At 33.7% G+C, this 22947-nt stretch overlaps 2 protein-coding genes across 4 annotated transcripts; one reads left to right on the forward strand and one right to left on the reverse strand.

Moving 5' to 3' along the window:
• The first annotated feature begins 287 nt into the window (after window positions 1-287).
• On the forward strand, window positions 288-7484 carry LOC125055974 (D-2-hydroxyglutarate dehydrogenase, mitochondrial). Its single transcript, XM_047658767.1, has 9 exons — window positions 288-536; window positions 1067-1214; window positions 1840-2037; window positions 2919-3112; window positions 3638-3806; window positions 4461-4590; window positions 6132-6288; window positions 6385-6550; window positions 7073-7484. Exons 1-9 carry the CDS (start codon window positions 435-437, stop codon window positions 7327-7329), a joined length of 1521 nt encoding a protein of 506 aa, XP_047514723.1. The 5' UTR covers window positions 288-434; the 3' UTR covers window positions 7330-7484.
• Window positions 7485-8825: 1341 nt separating this feature from the next.
• On the reverse strand, window positions 8826-22558 carry LOC125055691 (polyadenylate-binding protein-interacting protein 1). Of its 3 annotated transcripts, none has more exons than XM_047658171.1 (8): window positions 22264-22558; window positions 21774-21988; window positions 21245-21397; window positions 19604-19822; window positions 15583-15687; window positions 12713-12890; window positions 11376-11511; window positions 8826-10697 (listed from the first exon to the last, which is right to left on the reverse strand). In XM_047658171.1, the coding sequence occupies exons 1-8, from the start codon at window positions 22373-22375 to the stop codon at window positions 10598-10600; spliced, it is 1218 nt and encodes a 405-aa protein (XP_047514127.1). In that variant the 5' UTR covers window positions 22376-22558; the 3' UTR covers window positions 8826-10597. The 3 variants fall into 3 exon arrangements, with proteins under 3 accessions (XP_047514127.1, XP_047514125.1, XP_047514128.1); XM_047658169.1 differs by having other exon boundaries at window positions 21774-21991; XM_047658172.1 differs by having other exon boundaries at window positions 11376-11499; window positions 21774-21991; window positions 22264-22557.
• Between the last annotated feature and the right edge of the window lie 389 nt (window positions 22559-22947).

The following is a 22947-nucleotide window of genomic DNA, read 5'->3' on the forward strand; positions in this document are numbered from 1 at the left end:
TGTGGGCTAGGGTGGACTACCAGTAAAAGTAATAAAATAATAGTTACTGGTTACTATGTGCGCTATATGTCGTGCAAAGTCAAAGCTTATCAAAATGGTCAATGGTAATTTGAAATTCTATGCATACGCGCGTTTATATACTCCCATATTTTAGTTAGAACAAAGATCTCCAGATAGCGCCAGTGCGCTGCATTGTCGAGTGTTGACTCTATATCCTATACATATTATGTACTCTATGACGTCGTGTTATAGAATTTAAACGCACACTCGGCACTACGCAGTACGCATTGTGAAATTGTGTAAATACATAGAAACATGTTGTTATAGGTAGTTAGTGCTCTAGATTTTTAACTAGTTGAGATTGTTTATTTATATTTTGTTTAGTTCTTTTTATGATATAATTTTTTTAAATCAATCCAGTTAATGTTAACGCGATGATTCGATCTATATCTGATCTTGTTGTTATTAATTTTCGTAATATTAATATAGTAAATTACGCTAAATACTCTAGTAGTGCGCTACCTCGCTTATCTTCGGTAAGTTTACGATTGTCTTATGCTTTATTAATTTTTCTTATCAATATCTTTGAGATTGATGTGCGACGTAAAACAGGTCAACTATTTTGCGATTTCTGTTATACTGTTGCGTTTCACTAATATTTCTCTGTGTATGGAAATAATATTTAGTAGCTTCGAGTAGCAGCATCTAATAACATCGTTTTCAGACAACTTTCCAGCGAACTTACTTTTTGCTTTCGTTTAATGTAATATCATGTTAATAATATCTTTGTTAATAATCTCTTGAATCATCGTAAAAGTCGTGGATTCGATACCGGCAAACAATATTTTGTTTTCCCTTGCATATACCTAGTTCTTAAAGACGTGTGTACTATAGTTTTGTAATATAACGGAACCAAACGTCTTGGTTTACACCGCAAGATTTTTTTTGAATTTACACAAAATGTTCAAATAGAAATCGCTATAAAGTTTGTTAATAAATTAACTCAGTATATATAAATGTAACTATTATCAATATAACATAGCTCTTCATTAATGACAATTTTCAGGAAAAATACAGCATTAAACGAAAGAATTACGGTGCTATCAAACCACCAGATATAGATTATTTCAAATCTTTACTTAGCAATGATCGTGTTTTAACTGAGGAGTCCGACGTATTACCGTTCAACATTGATTGGATAAAAAATTGTCGAGGTAAGTTTGTAAAATTCGGGAGGAACCAGCTGAGTAATATTCCTAAAAGAGTCTGACCATGAACGTGTTAAGACTGTCTTAAGAAAAAAAAGTCTGTGTAGCTAGCTGTATGGAATAATTTCGACGCGTGCCACAGAGGGTTAAGAATTAATTTCTTTGGTAAAAGAATCCGATACTCAACGCTTAGTTTATGGCACGCGGATAATACGCAGTTACAAATTGTCTGGATACGCTAAAACATCCAAGTCGCTATAATATAAAATTCCGTCTATTTTATGTTAATGGAAAAAAAAAATCGGGTTCGAAAATTTGTAATTCGAATTTCAGTTTTTCAATATGTTTTAAAAATTTACTTACTGTATTTCGTTAACAATTTCTTCTTAAGTGAACAGTGCGATTATTTAATATTAATTAGATACATAAGAGTTTTAGAAAGGCTAAAGGGAAACACTGATTTAGACCCTATAGGTTTTTATATAAGTCCAGTCCGCACAAAACAAAATTCCCTTCCCGCTACTGTACTTAATACTAATTAAATATATCCACTCGAAGTCGGGTAGACTATAGCTATATATTAATACACTCAACGTTGTTTTTTATATTAACAGTATACTAATTTTCATAGGCCAGTCGAAAGTCGTACTAAAACCAAAAACAACAGAGGAAGTATCACAAATTCTGTCTTACTGCAATGACAGGAAGTTAGCTGTGTGTCCCCAAGGCGGGAACACGGGCCTTGTGGGAGGCTCTGTGCCTGTTTTTGATGAAATTGTTTTAAATCTCAGCTCTATGAACAAAATCATCAGTTTAGATGAAATATCTGGTAAGAAAAATATAATCTTTTTTGTGGGCAGGTACTAATATCGAATAATTGCTATCGTGTTGGAAAAGAGATTTTTCTTTGGAAAACTTAAGAAGTGGTCTGATTCACTAGTATTAGAACTTAATGGAAGGGTAATTGTGGTCACAACCATACCCTAGACCCTGGACTTCTGTATCACAAATTTTTAACTGCTATTACAAATATACCTTTTGTTAGTGGATAAAAACATGTTAATTTTTGTGGCGTTATTGTATATATGTCACCGTAACATTGTAAACACCGTTAGATTGTAATCTATCTCGCGAGATTATAAACTGTCGAAAGATTGTGAACCTCAACGAACTGCTTACAATTTAACGTATTATTATTATATATATTATATATAAGCGGACCCGTCAGACGTTGCCCTGCATAATATTTCAAGCGATTAGGATACAAAAGTATGAAAGTACCGACTGCAGCGCCATCTGCCTGATTTGTGAATCTAAATCATCCAGGGCGCCACCCAAATTCATACAGAAATATCACGCGTTTCATTCCTTTCGGACTCACCATATAATAGACATTTCAAAAATCCCTGAATATATATTGAAATAATGTCACTTTTACTCTGTACTATAAACACGATAGTTTTCGTCAAATCAATATAGAATGCCCAGTTATTTCAAAAAGCGAGTAGATGATCAGCCCTCTGGACCTAACATACCGTCGACTGTTTGAGTCTAAGGCATTCCGGTTTCCTCACGATGTTTTCCTACACCACGAGCGATAGAGAGGGATACATTGGTTCATAACGGGGATTCACGATTCCAGGAATGAGAGTCGCACGCTATCATCAATATGTATAAAGCGGCCACTCTATTAGAAATGAATTCTTCTAGGTGCACTTGTATGCGAAGCCGGGTGTGTATTAGAGAACCTGGACAATTATGTCCGCGACCACAATCTAATAATGCCACTCGACCTTGGAGCCAAGGGTTCATGCCATATCGGGGGAAATGTGAGCACAAACGCTGGTGGCTTACGATTGTTGAGATATGGGAATCTACATGGTTCCATACTGGGGATCGAAGCTGTACGTTGTTTTAGGTATTTTTATGATAGCTTTCATGTCAATATGAAATCGGAAATACTAAAGATTTTATCTTAGGAATATCTTTGTAAGCTGATTATAAAAACAATTACACTTAAATGTTGTGTTGATGTCTAAATATGAAAACATTTTTATAGAGAATTATGGTTGCGTTATAAAGAGTGAATTAATGTATGAGTTTTGTGTTAAACCAAACAAATAACTTTATTTATTATACCGAATTGCGTTATAAAGAGTTTACACAGTATATAGAACAGGGGCTAAACAAGTAGGAAGCTCATCTAATGATGTACCACAGTTGCCCATGGGCCCTTAAATTGAAAGGCCGGCCTTTTAATTATTACGCAGTTTTCTTGAAGTACCGAACTAGTTCGGAAATACTTCAGTGGTCAGCTGTTAGTAATAACAATATAGTATTTTTTCTTTAACTTTACTTTAAATGAACGTTTTTGAATACAATTAAAAAGGCTTTATTGCGGTGTGTATAGCTGAATATATTCACTTCAGGTAAAAGCAGATGGTACAGTAATAGATTGTCTACGCACCCTGAAGAAAGATAACACGGGGTACCATTTGAAGCACCTATTCATAGGTTCTGAAGGTACTCTTGGTGTGGTCACGAAGGTGGCAGTTCACTGCCCAGCGCTGTCTAAGTCCGTATCGCTTGGATACTTTGGTAGGTTTATATATTTTGTTTTTAATATATCTTACATTGATCGTGCATCACAATATATACATTAAATTTTCCTCCTTTAAAACACAAATTACGAAGTTTTGGTTAAGTATCTTGTGAGAATAGTTATTTTAATAAGCTTGCAAATACCCATCCACTGTACTATACGGTTGACAAGAAACAATAATTCATTGTAGACATAATATCTCATATTTGTGCTCATCGTTTGATATAAACAGATTGTGTCAGATTTGCAATTAATCTGACATTTTCAGCAACTCCATAGAGTTTTCGCCGAGTCGTTTTAGCAACTTTGCTGAGTTTAATTATTTGCTATTATTATTATTTTCTTTATTCGCGGATGCTTGGCGGATCCATGCGACTTCTTCGATACAAAGAGTCCCCGATTCGTGCTGCGATATTGCGGGCTATCGATTGTGAGGAAGTTGAAATGTTTGAGGGCAGAAATAAATCATTAAAAAAGTCTAGATACATCATGAAATATTTTCTGATTAGTCGACCATGTTGTATGATTGTTGTCTCGTTTCGGTTTCCTTTCGTTTTCCTTTACCGATCTCACAAGTTTCGCGCACATAGAAATCCATTGGAGCACAGCCATTGGTTGAGAGTCGCACGCTCAACTTTCCATGTATTCAGGTGTCAACTCATTTGAAGATGTATTGGAGTTATATAAAAGCGCAAAAGAATCTCTTGGTGAGATATTGTCGGCGTTCGAAATGGCGGACAACGAGGCAATCAGTTCCACTATGGAAAATTGTAAACTTTCGTAAGTATTTAGCATTTTTAAATAAAATAAAAACTCATTACATATATTGTGTTGTATTTATCTGTTATGTGATAGTATTATCAGCATGACTATATAAATATTATCGTATTGTATAGGAGTTTATCGGCTTAAAACGAACCATATACTTACTATTTTTAGCTTCCATTTCTTCTAGATGTAAAAATATTTATAAATTTTGCAATGTTTGAAGTTATACTTCTTTAGGCGCGTTATGAAATTTGTGTGAAAAGTGAAATTTTACGATGCGCGCGCACCGAGACACAAAATTAACAGAGTGAAGTTGCCCACGGAACGGCATTGGACATAATTTAAAAACAACATTCGAATAATAATATAATTTATGTTACACTTAATGTAAGAGAATAATAATAAATATTTATTTATTTAATTTTTCAAATGTAAACTGAACTTTATTGACTATAATGACTGCATTTCCAGTCTTTGATTATTTAATTGTAACTAATTATTTGCATGCAATCAAAAACTATTTTTAATAATGCCAAAGAAGTATAACTTCTTACGCGCGTACATAGTATTACTTTTTTCATTGATATTTCTTGTTGTTGACATCAACTAACTTCAATCGTTTAAAACATTAGCTTATAGCTGTTAACGTAAAATTGTAAACACCGTTAGATTGTAATCTATCTCGCGAGATTATAAACTGTCGAAAGATTGTGAACCTCAGCGTACTGCTTACAATTTAACGTATTATTATTCGGTAGATTGTACTACACTAACTTAGTTATCATTCAAACTTCTTTGGTCAATTACAGATAAATTTTACTTCCCAACAATTTCATATAACTACCGAATAATAATACGTTAATTTGTAAGCAGTTCGTTGAGGTTCACAATCTTTCGACAGTTTACAATCTCGCGAGATGGATAACAATCTATAGGTTTTTACAATTTTACGGTGACATAGCTAACATAAAATTAAGGGTGGTGGGGTTGCGACGCTAACAAAAACTTGCTTTTCTAAAGGTTCATAAATCTAAGTGACACTTCAATACAACATTTTTGGACATTATCGGAAACATGAATGTTGTATTACAAATTATTAGCACGGAAAAAAAGGGCACATTTTGGCTTCATATGTGCGATAATTGCTTACATTTTATATACGCTTCTTTTTATTAACTAAATTATATATACATATGTAACTTAACTAATGTTAAGGCCGATTTACATTATCTTAGTGTTTAGGAGAGTGCTTTAGTACAACTTGAAAGGCAAGTTCTTTAGCGTAGCGTTTACTAAAGCAAGTAGCGTTTACATGTTTCAACTAAAGTACTATCCTAAAGCACTCTCCTAAACACTAATGATCATGTAAATCGGCCATTAGGTTACATAACTCACGCTTAGAGTTTTTATTTTGTTTATTGTTTGGGTCCGAAAATAATATAAATTTTATAGAAACGTGCGTTTTAAAAAGTACCCCCTTAAAACCCCCTAGATATGTTGATTACCTCTAAATTTTGGACCGTAATATTCATGATTTTTTTATATTATTTCAGGAATCCTTTAGAAGATTACCCATTCTATGTGCTCATAGAAACAAGTGGTAGTGATGAAAGTCACGATGAAGAGAAATTGAATCGATTTTTAACGAAAGAAATGGAAAGCGGTAAGATTGTTGACGGGACGATTACTTCGGAACCCGCGAAAATGAAGGTAGGTACAAAATTTGATACTAAATAAATACATTACATATTAATAATCGTATTAATTCGTAATTGTATAATCTAACTCACATAACAAATGTTTTAGAATATATGGCATATTAGAGAAAGCATACCTGGCGCGGGTTTACTTGATGGTTACGTGTTCAAATACGACGTTTCTATCCCGCTAAAGAACTACTACGATATCGTGTTATTACTGCGCAAGCGCATGGGTAATAAGGTCACGCGAGTTTACGGCTATGGGCACATTGGTATGTGGTTTGTTGCAACTACTATTTATATATATACTAGAGTATATACAGACTTTGATGCTGAACTCACGTCTTAAATGCCCAAAAAATAATCTAAATTTTGAAATTTACATACATATTTTATTTATAATTTTAAAATACTCCAAAAATAATTTATCAATATCGGTCCAGCCGTTTAGAAGAAGGACACACGCGCAGATAGTGGATACATAGATGAAGATAATCCGCAAAAGGGTTGAAGTTTTACATATGGTTGTCACAGTTCGCAGTGTTGGCCTAGTAGCTTCAGACTGCGACTCTCATCCCTAAGGTCGTAGATTCGATCCCCAGACCTAAAAAAATTGTAGCGCCACTGATATTCGCGCCAAATATGCGTCTAAGCTTAACATGTGCATTCTAACCCCGGCTGTGATTATTAATAACAAATATTAAACAGTGAAGGAATGCATAATGAAAATTGTCACCATGGCAAAATATCAATAATTTTTTTACATTAGACTAAAATGTGTAAAATATTTTTAGGTGATGGCAACATTCATATAAATGTCTCAACTCCAGAATATTCAAAAGAAATCTGTGACATGTTGGAACCCTACGTATTCGAGGAAGTAGCCAAGGTCAAGGGATCTATTAGTGCTGAACATGGAGTTGGTTTCCGCAAACCACAATTTATCCATTACAGCAAAGATGAAACGGCCTTGCAACTTATGAGGGATTTAAAACAATGTATGGATCCTAATGGCATTCTTAACCCGTATAAGGTGTTGCCAGATAACTAAACTCGGGTTGTGTAAAAATCAGTTTTTTTATTGTTTTTTATTTTGTATATTACGTAATAAAATATACTGTCATTTTTTTCATTAATTGTTACACACTTATTGTTGTTTTCTGCTAATTAAATACAGTTTTTTTTAATAAAGGTACATATAACCTGCTTTATAGTTTTTTTTTAATTTAACGGGGAAAACGGGCAGGAGTCTCACGAGTGCGTGCCGGGCTTTTAAGAATAGGTATGCTCTTTTCTTGAAGGAGGCCCTTAGTCGAATTAGTTCGGAAATAGTTCAGTGGGCAGCGGGTTACACAAAGCTTTAAAAGACGCACAGTTCTGAAACGATGGGTATTGTAATCAAGTAAAAAATTTCGTGTTCCGCCTCGACGTCCAATTATGTAACTCAAGTGCAGGTATTAATCCAAACGACTCCTCTGAAAATTCTCCATGGTAAATGGGGTAGAAGATGCAGAAGTTATTGTATAAAAGGACTTAAACTCAAAATATCTTTATTCATATAAATAAACAAGTACACTTATGAACGTCAAAAAAGAAGTTAAATAAATTTACATTTACTACCAGTAAAGGGCGTAGAGCGGGCAAGAAGAACTGGCAAGAAACTCTCCGCCACTCTTTTTAATCGCTAAGTTTTGAGTCATACAAATTGTTTGAACTGGAGCAAATCAATCCCATGGTTTAGGATCATTTAAGTATTCGTCAAATTTATAAAAAGCTTTATTGATTAATTTACGCTTAACGAGGGCTTTGTATTTATTTAGTGATAATTCTCTAATTTTGCTTGGGAGTTTGTTGAAAAACGAATATAATTTTCATATGGTTTATTTTCTGGAACCTGGTTGGTCGTACACTCAAACTATATAGCCCACGACAGTATGAAAATATTTTGGTCGCATAAATGTTTCTCACCATTTTAATTTTAGAGATGCCATTTTTCTATTTGCTCTAATAACTACAACATGACTGACAAGTATTTGACGCAAATTTAGTGTGTAATAATTTTCAAACTACAGACACAAAACTAAAGTTTTCAACGCGAAGTACCTTGTGCCCGGTTGGCACAAAATATAAAAGCCATTACAAAAAGTTTTCAACGTTTGAGTTCACCCATTATGTGTTTGTTTATCTGTAATGTGGCGTAACTTAATATAAGTCTTAAATTGTATTTATAAAGAGAGTTTAAATCTGTTATTCTTTGCATATTTCTACAATTTCTTGTTGAATAATAAGGAATAAGAGGAAATAATAATAATAAATGTCATACATAATGTAGGACCCTTTTATAGGTTATGAGAGAGCGAAAGTTTTTCTACGTAAAATATTTATTAAGGAGTATGAAAAATAATTTCAACATATAAATCTGTGATAAATTTTATTGTGTGCGAAGACTTGTTTTTCTGATATTTTTGTTGTTGTTTGGGTATTTATTGTAGTTATCTACTTTTTCATCCTATTGTTACAATAGTCTATTTTGAAATAAAACATCGATTATTTAAATGACTTTTATTAAAATATCCATTTATTCTTATAACATTCATAATATCACTGCAACACAAATACAATGGAATATTATAAACATCTGCCTAATTGTTTAAAATAAATTATGTGTATCATAATTGTAAATGTTTTCACGGAAGGGTACGTGAGAAAATGCCATTAATTAAAGAGTTAGAAGTGCAGAATTTTTGGGAACCAACCCGTTAATCATTAGTTATTTAAATAGAACATAAACAAATGTCACCTGTCAAAACTGACGGAAATTTCACTATACTTTAAATTAGAATGAAATATTGAGGGTATTTGTATTTTTTTTTTGGTTTCAACCCAAAAATTCTGTACTATCAGGCATAGTCGGGCAGACTGTATATTATACAAAAATATTTTATAATACCAATTCCACCTAGAAATTAACAATCACACTCCTAAAAAGAAATGCTGTGGAAGCTTTTTAATGCGATATGACAGCGCAAATTTCATCGAATATTGTTAAGTGTGCTACCCCATAATATATTTAAATAGATTTTATTTGCACACATTCATTGATATTTTTCATAAAATATTATTTAAGAATTTACCATAGACTATGAGGCTAGTGTGAACGGTTCTAACACTTCTTTCAATAGATGTAGTATTATTTTTTATAAAATATGATTGGTCTATGATTTTCCATAGATAATGAATCTGGTCACTTGTGAGCAGGAAGTTTTACTTTTCCCAATTTTTCTAACATTTCGTTAAATATTATATGTGTGAAATAACTGTGGCTGATAACAATTTTATTTCTCATTATGCATAAAAAAAGCCATTTATATATTTCTCATCAAGTAGATAAGATATTTTTTCTCACGATTAACGGAATGGCACTATTAACATCTCGACTTCGTATATTTAAAATTTTCCTTGGTTGATTTAAAAAACAGTACTATCAGACGTACAGCAGACTACTGTAAAGTATTTAAACGACTTTCGACTGAAAAGTTATTATTTTCATTTTTATTACTGGCAATACTGAAAGCACTCTCATATTGTTCGAATTTTAAAAATGCATTCGTATAATCGGCTCTACGCAGTGATTCAATTGTCAGACAAAATAAATGGAACAATAATGAGATCACTAAATAATTTTACGACGAAATGTAAACAAGCCAACACAAAAACCATGACAATTGTCATATTGATTTTATTATTGCTAATTCATTAAAATCATTACTAAAATATAAATTTGCGCTACAGATACTTGTTTACATTTAGTCACTTCAAAAAACGTAAAACAAATTAAAATTACAACAGTCAAACCAACTCTCCGGATCACCAAAACTAAATTATGGTCAGTTAAAAAGCATTAACATGCAGTTAACAACTTTAACGGTATATTATGCATATAAAAAAAAATCCGTTAAAATTGTTTTTGTAAGGCAATGTAAATATCGCATATAAGTTTCGTAGTCTACGCCCAAAAGTGTATTACAATTTCAAAAACACAATTCGATTTTCAAATGTCGCGAAGCTGTCAACATCAAATGTCACCGATTGACAGATCTCAAAACAAAGTCAAATGTCACCGGGCGTGACGTTTGACGTTTACACTGTTTAAAATATTCAATACACTTCCGTGCAAAGGTACAATAAGCCTACTTTAATGCTATTGTATTTGCCGTTGCTATGTGCTATGACAGCGAAATATTTTTTGTGACTTTTTAGTAATTTTGTATTTTTTTGTCTCTTTAATCTATGGTCTGATCCGGTTAAGCGTGTGTCGGTTATCGCTTAATCTGGTTCGAGTGCTTAAGAAACTCAAGGAAGCCCTCCCGCATTTCTGCGTCCATTCCAGTGCCCCATCCGTCACCATCTAATTCCTCACTGAAATATACATATTTTTATTGTAAAATTCCTTCCTTATTTAACTAATTTAAATTTTTTCTTCTTTAATCTAATTTTTTTTAAATGTAATAAAGTAATAGTAGTAAGATTAATAATTACTTAGTAAAAATCTAATTACTAGACACTGAATAAACAAAGACCGTCTAAATTCTTATAAAGTAGCGAGCGAATATGTTGCCGGCCTTTAAGAATTAGCACGGGATTTTCTGGTTCCTACTCCTAGGGTTTTACACTACTGAGTGGAATTATATGCCTTATTGGCGTACCACTGTGTCTATCGTAGTATATCCCAAACAATACTATTTAGGATCTTACAAAGGGTTTTTTTTTTTTTTAAGATAATTCACACCAATTGACCTAGTCCCATGCTAAGCTGGTGAAGCTAGGCAACGGATATACATACATATTATAGATAGATAGACATATAAATACATATTTAAACACCCAAGACCTAAGCACAACACGAAATGCTCATCACATCGATGTTCGTCTCAGCCGGGGATCGAACTCAGGACCCATGGATTCGCAGTCAGGGGTACTAACCACTAGACCAATGAGTCGTTAAATATATTCTCAAAAGACCGGCAACACATTCTTGCCTGCCAATGTAAGTGTTCATAGGTAAGCTACCTTCATTACACATGAAAATATACTCACAGTATGTCTTCCTCCAACACCGCCGTCTTGTTGTTGGGCAGGTTATTCTGCATGAAGGCGCATTCCTCCGGCGTCAGGGTGTACCCATCTGCCAGATAACCGCCTTCCGGGGTCATTAAACCGTCTGAAACAAAGTTTTTTTAACTGGCTATACACATATTACCCTTACTTGGAATGGCCCAGTGGGAAGAAAAAAAAGAGGATGGCCACAAACTTGGGAAGATGAAACTGAAGGGAAAGCGGGGGAAAATTTCGCAAGAAATAGGGACAAGTGGAAGAATTTGGAGGAGACCTTCACTCCGTCGGAGGTCGTGTAGTGTAAAACTTAAAAGACACTGTAGTTATAGTGTACTCGAATAAAGGCAATTTTTATTTTATTTATACACATATTAAATAAAAAAATACTATACTATTGAAAAAGGTATTTAGTTTTTGGATGAAACAGTCTCCATTTTGATTGACCTTAAATTTATTTCTATTTAAATAGATGAATTTGTTACTTAATCAATATTTCTTTTCGATTCATGTCATATTTATACCTAAATTTAAATTAAACATCTAGCAAAGTGACGAAAAATATTGAAAAGATCATTTTTTTGCGACTACAAAAGGTTCCCTCGGATGTGTGCTGCGATATCGCGGGCTTCTCGATTATGAGGAAGTTGCATGGATCTGGTTTAGTGCTGCGGCTTTTGAAGTTCTCATACACGTGCATTTGCTAACATATTATATAAATATTTTACTGTCCTTATTTTAATATGAGATGTTTGAGAGCATTAACATTTGAATAAGCGAGAAGTGCTTGACGTTGAAGTTTGTTTAGCAGTAACAATTTAGTTTTTTTCTTTAAAATATTAAGTATTCGTTTCTTTAAAGTTTATTTCAGTTTTATTTTTCTTTTTGTCTATTATTGTAATCTGTTTTGGCTTTGTGTATCGTATACGTGTTTTCTTTTATAATATGCATATGTTTTTAGCTCTTAAAGTACTACTTTAACAAATAAAATTATGTAGAATATATATTGAGACTTTAAGTGTCCCGCGAAAACTTGACGGTAATCCATTTTCTTATAACCCATTTAAATGAATATACAAACATCTTTATATATATAATTCTTCTGTGAGTGTGTATGTCACTGAACTTCTCTCAAACGACTGGACCGATTTTGATGAATTTTTTTGTGTGTGTTCTAGAGGATCTGGGAATGGTTTAGATTCACAAATCAGCCCGCCAGATAGCGCTGCAGTCGGTACTTTCATACTTTGCTTTACTAATCGCTTGAAATATCATGCAGGACAACGTCTGTCGGGTCCACTAGTAATTATAAAAATACTCACTTTGTCTCCTCCGCGGGTCTTCTAGAGGAGGTGTTGGATCATTTTCCGCCAATCCCCACCGAGTAGCGCGCAATGCGAGCACGCCTCGTACGCTGGGCAATTGCGCTCGTCGCTTCAAACGTTCGAAGGCCGCGTTAATGCCCCCTGGACAATCCGCGTCTAGAGCTATGCCTGATAACTGATGATATACACGGATCAATAAAAATATATATTCTGAATACGAAAACAATTATTTATTCAGTAAATACTAAGTTTTATTAGTTCAAGTGTAAGGGAGCGTTCAAATATTACGTAACGAATTTAGGGGGGGGGGGGTGTGTGTCCTTTTGTAACGTTACAATGCGTTGAATTACGCGTTATTGCTAATATTATTTTCGACTTTCCAGTGCTTTACATAATGGTAACTTTTAGGTATAAAGAGTCACTAGGTGGTCACGAAACGTTTTACTATACTTGGGTACAGAAAAACGTTACGGCGCGTTACATGGGGGGGTCAATAATTTCCAAAAATTGCGTGACGTAATACTTGAACGATCCCTAAGCCACTTTACTATTGTTAGGTCTTCAGACTACAACAGTGATATCATACATACACTGGCGCTCGTGAATATGTAATAATAATAATATAACTCGTTATTTCCTATCTTTATATTTTACAATAGAAATTACGCTATTGAACGATTATAATTATAATCATAATGCCAAATTCAATTTGATCTTATCTTGCGAGTCTGTTATCGTCCCTGACCGACTTGTCTTAGTAAACAAACCCATACAATGATTAAACATAGTTTTGGGTATAATACAATTAGCATTTAAAATAACAAAAAACTCTTTTGTCAATTTGTCGACAGCGTCAAAGAATGCTTTAATAAAATCGATACATTTTTTTTTAATGAGGATGTCGCAAAAAATAAAATGTTTTAAATTTTATATTATTAGAATCAAACAGTCGACGGCGTGTCAGGCACAGGAGGCCGATCACCTACTTGCCTAATAGATTAGATAGAAATCTGAGGCCCAGACCTAAAAAGTTTGTAGAGCCACTGAATTATTTATTTAATTTTAATATTACTACGACTTTTAAAGTTTAAATTATTCTCGTGAAATGTGTTGTTAAATTGCTTATGTACCAACCTTTTATTTTAGGAAAATAGACTTTTAAGTAGCAGATGGATGTAATTGTAACAGTTTTAAAAAAATAATTATTCATTTTGCACAATTTAAAAGTAATAGATTTGGATTTGATAAAATTTGATATGTAAACAAAACAGGAACCTATTATCATTTTCCCCTGTTCTGTATACAATTTTAGTTATTTTTATTATAAGGCAATTATATCTATAAGTTTAAAAATCATTTCAACCGGAATCGAGTCGGTCAAAGGTTTAACTTTCTCAATATCGAAGCAACAATATCCAATGAATAATTCAAAAGAATGCAATAATCATGGGGCATTGAACTATAAATCAGTTGCTAACTAAATACAATTGATATCATATCAAACACATTCTTACTAGTAATACAGGTTAGATTATAAGGTGTTTTAATGTACTATAAACCATAAATAGTTGAATAATGATTTTTAAACTGGTACAAGTGACGAAACAATATAAAGAAGTTATATACTATACTAGGAGGATATACTCTATATTGGCCGCTTTCTATACTCAATCCTAATTCAATTTTTACTACTAGAGATTGATATTTTAATCCATGCTCATAAAATACTTTTCTATCACCGATCGATGGATTGTTTTTGTAAAATATCTTTGTATTCGACGATCGGTTTTCGACATTTATCAATTAAAATTTGCGAAAATCTGGATTGAAAACAATTTGAGATCAAGTATAGAAAGCGGCCAAGTGTTGGCCTAGTGTCTTCAGCGTGCGACTATAATCCTGAAGTCGTAAGTTCGATCCCCGGTCCGGCCGACCAATGGACTTGCATCTATGTGCACAATTAACATTCACTCGAACGGAGAAGGAAAGCATCCGAGGAAACCGGCTTGCCTTAGACCCAAAATGTCGACTGTGTATGGCACAGGAGGCTGATCACCTACTTGTCTATTAGATCGACAAAAGATCATGAAACAGATACAGAAATCTGAGGCACAGACCTACAAAGGTTGTAGCGCCACTGATTTATTTATTTTAAAGAAAGCGGAAAAATCTTGGAAAAATAAAGATATATAATCATTTCTGTATAAGTGTATCTTTGTAATGTAATAAACGAGGCTTAATTATTATTATACTATATACCTTTTATTATTTGTACATATACAGTTATTATGATTATTTTTATAAAACAGGGCGCAAACGGGCAGGAGGCCTACCTGATGTTAATGCCGCCACATGGACACACTTAATGCTGGAGAGTGAGTGCGTTGCTGGTATTTTAAAAATTGGTACGATCTTTATCAACCAGTTGTCCCTGCAGTTTAGGGAGCGTTCAAGTATTACGTCACGCAATTTTTGGAGATTATTGACCCCCCCCCCCATGTAACGGGCCTTAACGTTTTTCTGTACCAAATAGTAAAACGTTTCGTGACCTCCCGTGGCTCTAACTATATTTAAAAGTTACCATTATGTGGTGTAAAGTACTGGAAAGTCGAAAATATTAACAACAACGCGTAATTCAATTCCCGCCCCCCATCGTTACGTTTTACAAAAGGTATCCAGGACGTTATTATTAAGTACCTAATACATTAGAATTCATCCAGGACCTTTGATTTTGGTCAATCTAACCGGTATGTTATTCTAAACGATGTAGTCGTAAACGGTTTTGATTGTATATGCAAAAAGGTTCTCAAATTTATTAAATACATTTAACTAAGTAATACTAACATATAGTTATATATATTAATTACCTTCAATAACTGGCACACTGCTTTGATATTCGTCTCCTTGTCCGTGTCCAAGAGATGTAACAAGACCTTACAGAGACTTTCGCCTAACGTCTTGATTCGTCCACCCTGGAAAGAAATATGGTTAAGTAGGAGTTGTCAATGTCGTGGTCTAAAATGCTGAGAGTGATCTGGTGAACTGAGTGTTAAAGATTTACTTAACGAAACACACAAAATAATAATAATAATAATATAAAAAACAATATATTTTTACGGTGTCGGTACCCCCGTACCGACACCTATAACTTTTTATAAACATCTCAAAATGCTCATCAGCATAAAGCCGAGTCAGGGCCAGTTACAACGACAACACACACACATTACGCACTTAAAATGTATCTTATTCTTCTTTATTTTTTACTATTATTATTATGTTGAGTGTTTCTGAATGTGTTTCGTTAGTAATAAATGTTATGTCTAAAATTTCAATAAACTCGAAACTCGCTAGACAAGATGGCGGATGATTAATTTTAAATGCCTAATCTAATGCCTCTATAAATTTGAGATAATTATTATATGTTAGAATATGTGAATAAAATCGTGTCCAATAAGGATTTTATTATTAAGAAATATATTGAGATATTGACATCTGTTTAGCATTTTTAGTAAAGTTTTGGTATGTCAGGGATTATTGGGGTGTTTGATGACTTCACGAATATATTTTATGAGTTTCACTATTCTACTGTTACAGCAGTCATCTTATATTATCATTTATTATCGAGCACAGCTAGTTGCCAAAGGAATTTCCTGTCTATGATCAATTCACAGTTATACAGGGACACTCTGAGAATCTTAGATCTAGAATTTTTATAGATAGACTGATCACCTTACCTAATAAAATGATCTAGATAACTTAATATATAAGGTTGTATTCAAGTGCACAGGCGCTAATTAAAGATTTAAGTTGGCGCCTGGTGACCCCAGAACTGATGCTTTACTCGATCAACTATACAGCGAGGAATAAAGCCAGCAAAAAGGTACACTGTCATAGGAACCAAACTTTTTAAATTTGTTAAAATTTTCTTTTTATCAATTTTTAATTATAATTATTAGTATGTAAGTTAACACGTTGAACGCCATGGGGGTCACCGGTGACCTCATCATTCCTCTATCATAGCGCCATGGGGGTCACCGGTGACCTCAAGTTAAAGACATATTCAAACCGTTTTTTCTCGTCGTCTGCCATACCCACTGTTGATTTTAAAGTATTATGTGACCGGCACGGCACCGTAGAACAATACTTCCCATTGGGACAAATGTACCTAGATAGTACATTGAAAAAATCGAAAGATTTTAAAAAAGAAGCAAAAATAAAACTTCGTTTCAAAAATGTTGGATATTTAACTCAATTCAGTCTTTATTTTTTAAACAAAAATTAGCAGAAAGTATGGTGTGTTGTGTTGTGTACCAATATTACTGAAAAATAAAATTTATCTTTAGAAAAACTAGGAAATTGCAAAGTGTAAAAAAGTTCGGAAAATCCACAAGTGCACGCCTTACAACAACCCAACCCTTAGAAATATTAATATTTAGCCTTAATTTTGTCAAATAATACAGTAAAAGTTGATGAGAAAAGATGTCAGAAAGGAAAAAAATAACAAAACATGCATACAGGGTTCACAATTATGTCAACCTAAGCCCAAACCGTTTTATGGTCATTTTACGATGATTACGATTTTTTTAAACCGCCCATTTTACGGTTCTCTGCAATGCCGAAGAATAGGCACCTATTTGGTCACTCATATCTACAGACCCTTCGGATTTATTATTATCCAATATGATCTTCGGCTTCCGAATCTGTTTGCCTTTTTACTATACCACAGCAAATTTGTCGAAAGCAAAAGCACGTCCCTCTTATCCTTCCATTTTAACACCGTTACTCCGTCTTCATTCTCCACAGCCATTATTTTACCTTTCTACAGTTCTGAATTCCAGAACAGCCTAACTCTCTTGTTTTTTCGCAAAGTGCCAATTAAATGGGTTTGTTTCTCCAATAACCTAGTTCTAAGCTTGTATACCAGTTGTCAGTTGCCCTAACGTCTTATTTTCGGTATTAGCATCTGTTCGCTATCTGATTCTGAGTGGCAAACATTGTTTCTCAAAGGGTTTGTTGTAAAATAATATGCTAACGCGTTGATTTGTTGCAATTCATTCTGTGTCTAATTCCTCCATAGCTAAGCCAATGCCTAAGGATCTCGTACATTATTAACGCAATCTAAGTTAAGTTCGTTATGTAGCGAAAACAAATTTAGTAGGAAACTAATAGAAAGAGTAAAGCAGAGGCAATCGTCGTAAGCGCGAGCGCACTAACACTGTCGAAGTGAATAGCGGGTGACCGGCGGGGTGGGCGGCACGGCGCAGGGTAACGGAAAATGTCTTTTCTGTATTTGTGCGCCATGGGGTGCACCGGTGACCTCAGTTATATATTTGGCTGTAACTATGTAACCCATGGGCAGAATTTAATAAAACTAGTTTTTTTACGATTTTCATTTTTTTCTATTGGCGTTTAACGTGTTAAGAATGATAATATAACTAATAATCCACATATTGTTTACCTATTTCTACACATATCTAACTTCCAAACTATATTTAGTATATCGTCTTTTAATACGCGTAATAAAAATTTAAAAAACAAAATGCGAAAACCGTCTCGTACTCTTGCTATTGGAAAAATGCCATGTCTTATTATAGTTACAGAATGCTTCACGCTTTATGGCAATTTTTCAATTATTATTCAGTGTCATAGGCTACTAGTATTATTCTTATTAGTAATTTAAACTATAAATAATTATAGATATTAAATAGAGTATATAACATTTGAATCGTAGGAATATATTTCACTTTCATGGCAAAATCCGCCAAAATCGTACTTAAGAAACTAGAGAATGTTCAAGTCCCGAACCATTCTACAGGGTGTATTTTACTTCTTTGAAATGTTCTTGTTATATATTTGTCGCAGCCAACTAGCTTAATTAGCCGTTCAATCAATAGCCTCTTAACTAAACAGCGCCGTTTAACTAGCGGCCTGAAATATATTCAGCCAGTTTGTCAAAAAAAGCTAGGCCAATGACTTGGATCGATGACGTTTCATTACTTGCCTAGCCTGTTGACTGTTCATTTGAATTTAGTTCAACGTTCTGCCACTCTCAAACTCGAAACAAAACTCTTCAAACTGTCAATACGCCATCGGCAAACCACAACTTTGATGGTGTTTTCCAAAGTTTAATGAAAAACAACAACAATGGAAGAGTGTATTGACAATAAGTGTGAATTTAGCTGTGACTGACTCAAGCAATTTAGATTGAGATTTTTATGTCAGATGTTTATCTGACACATGGTCACTCTATCGTACGAATGGCCTAAGAATTAGCCAGCCAGTTTATTAAATGTTGTTACAAACGCTACGGCTGATCTTTAAGGCCGCTAGTTAAACGGCGCTGTTTAGTTAAAAGGCTAGGCCGTTAATTGAACGGCTTATTAAGCTAGTTGGCCTGCCCACAGAGTCATAGAGAAACAGACTAGTTTCAATAAAGTTCTATTTTACCTAGACACCATAGAGTATGTAAAACAAAAGACGTAACGATTGTACACACCACCATCACGTTAACAGCATTTCCAACACACGCTAACGTTATACATTTGACCTATTATAATTATACATTCGATGTTTTCAGCCCCTGGGTCATATTTCTCAGATTCTTGTATTTTAATAATATTTACGACTCCATAAGTTTTTTTCCTTTTTAAACTCATAAATCTTAAAGGAATTTTGTTCTTCTCAATCTTAAGATGCCTTGTAGTGTGAAATATATAGATATTTGGATATTTTAAATCATTACAACACAATCAATTTATAGACATAAAAACCTAACAACAGGTATTTCTAATCAGTAAATTTTATGGTAGGGATTTCCTAATCAAACCATATCTCAAAAATTTGGCCGAGGAATGAAATATTTAAAAGGAAAAAACAAGAAATGCTTACTTGACTATCCTCCAGCTGCGTATAGATCTCGGCTAGGAACATGGCGAATCCTCTCATGTTCTCCTCCGAAGTTTCCACTCCGCTGATAATCTTGTTCTCTTCTGTGGAACAGCGCTCGAGAAGACATGCTCGGAAGGTCGATTCCTCTGGTGTAGCAACCGAATCGTACATTGAACATAGCCGTGCACCGTTGTAACGGAAGTTCGACTCGGCGATTGACTGTTAAAAGAATATTAATTAGGACGATGAAGAAGGAGGTATGTGACTATGTTGGAATTGGCGTCAAAGTCATTTAATCATATAGGTAACGCAATGTACACTTATGAACGTCAAAAAAAGAATGTATATGAAAAGCTTCTAACTTTACATTTAGTGAGAGTTCTCAAATCAAGGGCGTAGAACGGAAGAGAAGAACTGTCAATAAACTCTCCGCCTCTCTTTTTTATACAACGTTTCTAAGGAGCTGCAACGATTACACCATGTTCCACATGACATCTTAAGTTATCAATTAATTAACTTAATTAATTAATAATAATAACTTAAATTAAAAACAAAGACTTGGCCTCTATCATCAGGAGGCATGGTGAAATAGGAGCACGCACTTACATTCTCGTGGGAATCAACGCATACACGAATTCAAGTATGACCAGTCACCACAAGTAGCACCCGTTCACGAGTATGACGCATGGTCAGCCATCGGCCCCCTCGCGTGTGATTTATCTAGGTTTATGTGTGGCTACATTTCACATTACATGTGTGTTAATTTCGTTACTTGAATGGTGAAGACGCAAGGTGTCAATAGTAGACCGAGGCCAAGATTTCGACAACTGGTTTTATCTCACTGATGTCCCAGGTAAAGAAAGGCTATTGACAACACACATTTGGGGAAAGTTCTTTAAAGAAAACCTCTCAATAACCAACATTAGTTTCTTTCAAACAATTTAGTGAGTGCCTCAAATCGGCAGTCAGCCTTTCTAATTTAAAAACAAAATGGAGGGGTTTCTTCAAATCCACAGACACAGATATCAGTGTATTAAGCCGTGTGATATAATAATAACAATTTGACAATATTGTTTAAAAGACAAGGATATGACCTACTGTTACCCTGAAGTACAATAAAATTACTTAAAAAATTAAATGATGACAATGACTTTAAAATTTGTTTGTCCAATTACATTTAAGTTAGGTTAATTCAAGTTAGAATTGTTAACTACAAGGTTTGAAGCTCTTCATATTTCTTAATCACCCTTAAAAGATTTGTAGGGTTAAAAAAAAGTGCTTTTATAGTATATACAACTCCGACTATGTGTATATTTAAAATTATAGGAGTTACACACAATTTTTTTTATTTTTAATATACAGTCATACGTTTATGTCTGTGATCTGTATTGATTAAAAGAAGCATTTTTTTGAGAAATGTATAACTCTTTAAATTAACATTGGCAAGTCTGGACTTAATGGTAATTTTTCTTTAGAGGCCTTTTCAATGTAAATAAATTTTTGTTTTACCAACAATTTCTTGTGTAATGCCTAGTTTGTATACCACACATGTTACCCACAAAATTATGCGAAGGAGGTCTTTTAAAATCTTTAATTTTTACCTGTGTTTTAAAGATTTAACAAACAATACCAGAATATTACCTGATTCACAATAGCTTCAACAAGGGCCCTCGTGTAAGAAGCATTATGTAATGTGGACGCAAACATGTCCACTATGGAGCCGCAGAGAATGTCGAATTTACCAGGGTCAAATGTTATCTCACACATTACGGTGATTAGGTAACCAATGTGCTCCTAGAAATAATGTTATTATAAACAAAATATATTTTATACATAAAAAGTCTGTATACTAATAAGCTGGATCTCATTTGTAATGTGGAAATTAATAAGACCGTAATTTGCAATCTTATATAAATTAAGTTTTCCTCAATAAACACTACTATTATACTGCATTTACTTTGCAAATTAATCAAGTACAATTAATTAATTCCTACCTAAGGAACATTTCTACCCCTTAATATATATTTATATATATAATCACTTTCATACTGTCTTTATTTGTAATAATGATACAGGATTTTATTAAAAGTGGAGCTACAAGAAGTACAAATAAGACATCAATATAACTGTTGCAATCATTATCAAAACTTAGGAATACTGTTAAACATACCCTTAAGTCCATATTCTCTGCTTCATCTAAATATTGCGACATTTCATTCAAGTTGTATGGGTTCTGGTCTTGTGCTTGGCGGAGTCGATTCTGCACTGAAAACTTTTGCACTCTATACTGGCTATCATCTGGTGTGTAGCTTGCAGGTGCTTGGGGTACATAGTTTGGAGGATACCATTCCTTTGCCTCTGCAGATAGAGTTGACTTCGGCGCTTCTACTGGAACGCAATACATAGTGCTAAATGATTTTTTTTTAATTCAGATAAGTACTAACCTAAAATCTGGTTGGTTGGTGATAACTACAAAAATAGTAGGCATATCAAAATGACTGGCCACACAACCGGCCGCTTTCTGTCATGCCATGTCTACGTCATCGTAATGAAAATCATCAAGACACTTTCACCTAAGTTTTGAATAAAGTTAACGAACGGAGCGCGTAATCAGGACTCAAGAGAAAGTTTGACCTCTTTTAATGACACAAATTATGTACCTTTTGTTTCATCAGGTACAGCTTTAGGACGACGCAACTCCTTTGGAGGATTATCGGGTTGCTGCCAACCGCGACCTCTTCCCCTCGAACCGACATCCTGGTTTAAGCTCATTTCCAACTATATTCGCGATTTTGATATTTTAACTTATTCGTTGGTAAAAAATTGCACAAATATGCCATAAAATATGGCAATTTGGACACTCGCTCTAATGAATTCGTTCGACACGTAAACAAAGGCAAACACTTCGTTCAGAGTGGCACCTCCATTTGTGAATCGTGTAAGTGGAATGAAAAATCTTATTTGTCTTTGAAAGAGCGAGATAGTCTATTATTTGTATGTCACGTTTCAATACACGCAATTTCTGATCACAAAAAAGCTAATAATATCTATAAATAACTTTATTTTTCTAAAATGCTTAATGTTTTAGTTTAGACTATAATAACAATAAGAAATGAAGAATAATATTATACTTAGTAGTTTATTCAAATGATATCATCTACCTTAAGCAATAAAAAATTGCAATATATTTTAAGTGTATAACTAAATAGCTAATCAAAATGTACCAATTATCTTTAAGGTAGATGATTTTTGAAAAAATTAGTTATGTTCATCATAAAATATTTTCATATCACATCATTAAGTGGTATTAAAGTTTTATCTGTTCTGGTATTGAGTTCAAATAA

This window comes from Pieris napi, chromosome 14, assembly GCF_905475465.1.
Source record: "Pieris napi chromosome 14, ilPieNapi1.2, whole genome shotgun sequence".
In the NCBI taxonomy this organism is placed as follows: domain Eukaryota; kingdom Metazoa; phylum Arthropoda; class Insecta; order Lepidoptera; family Pieridae; genus Pieris; species Pieris napi.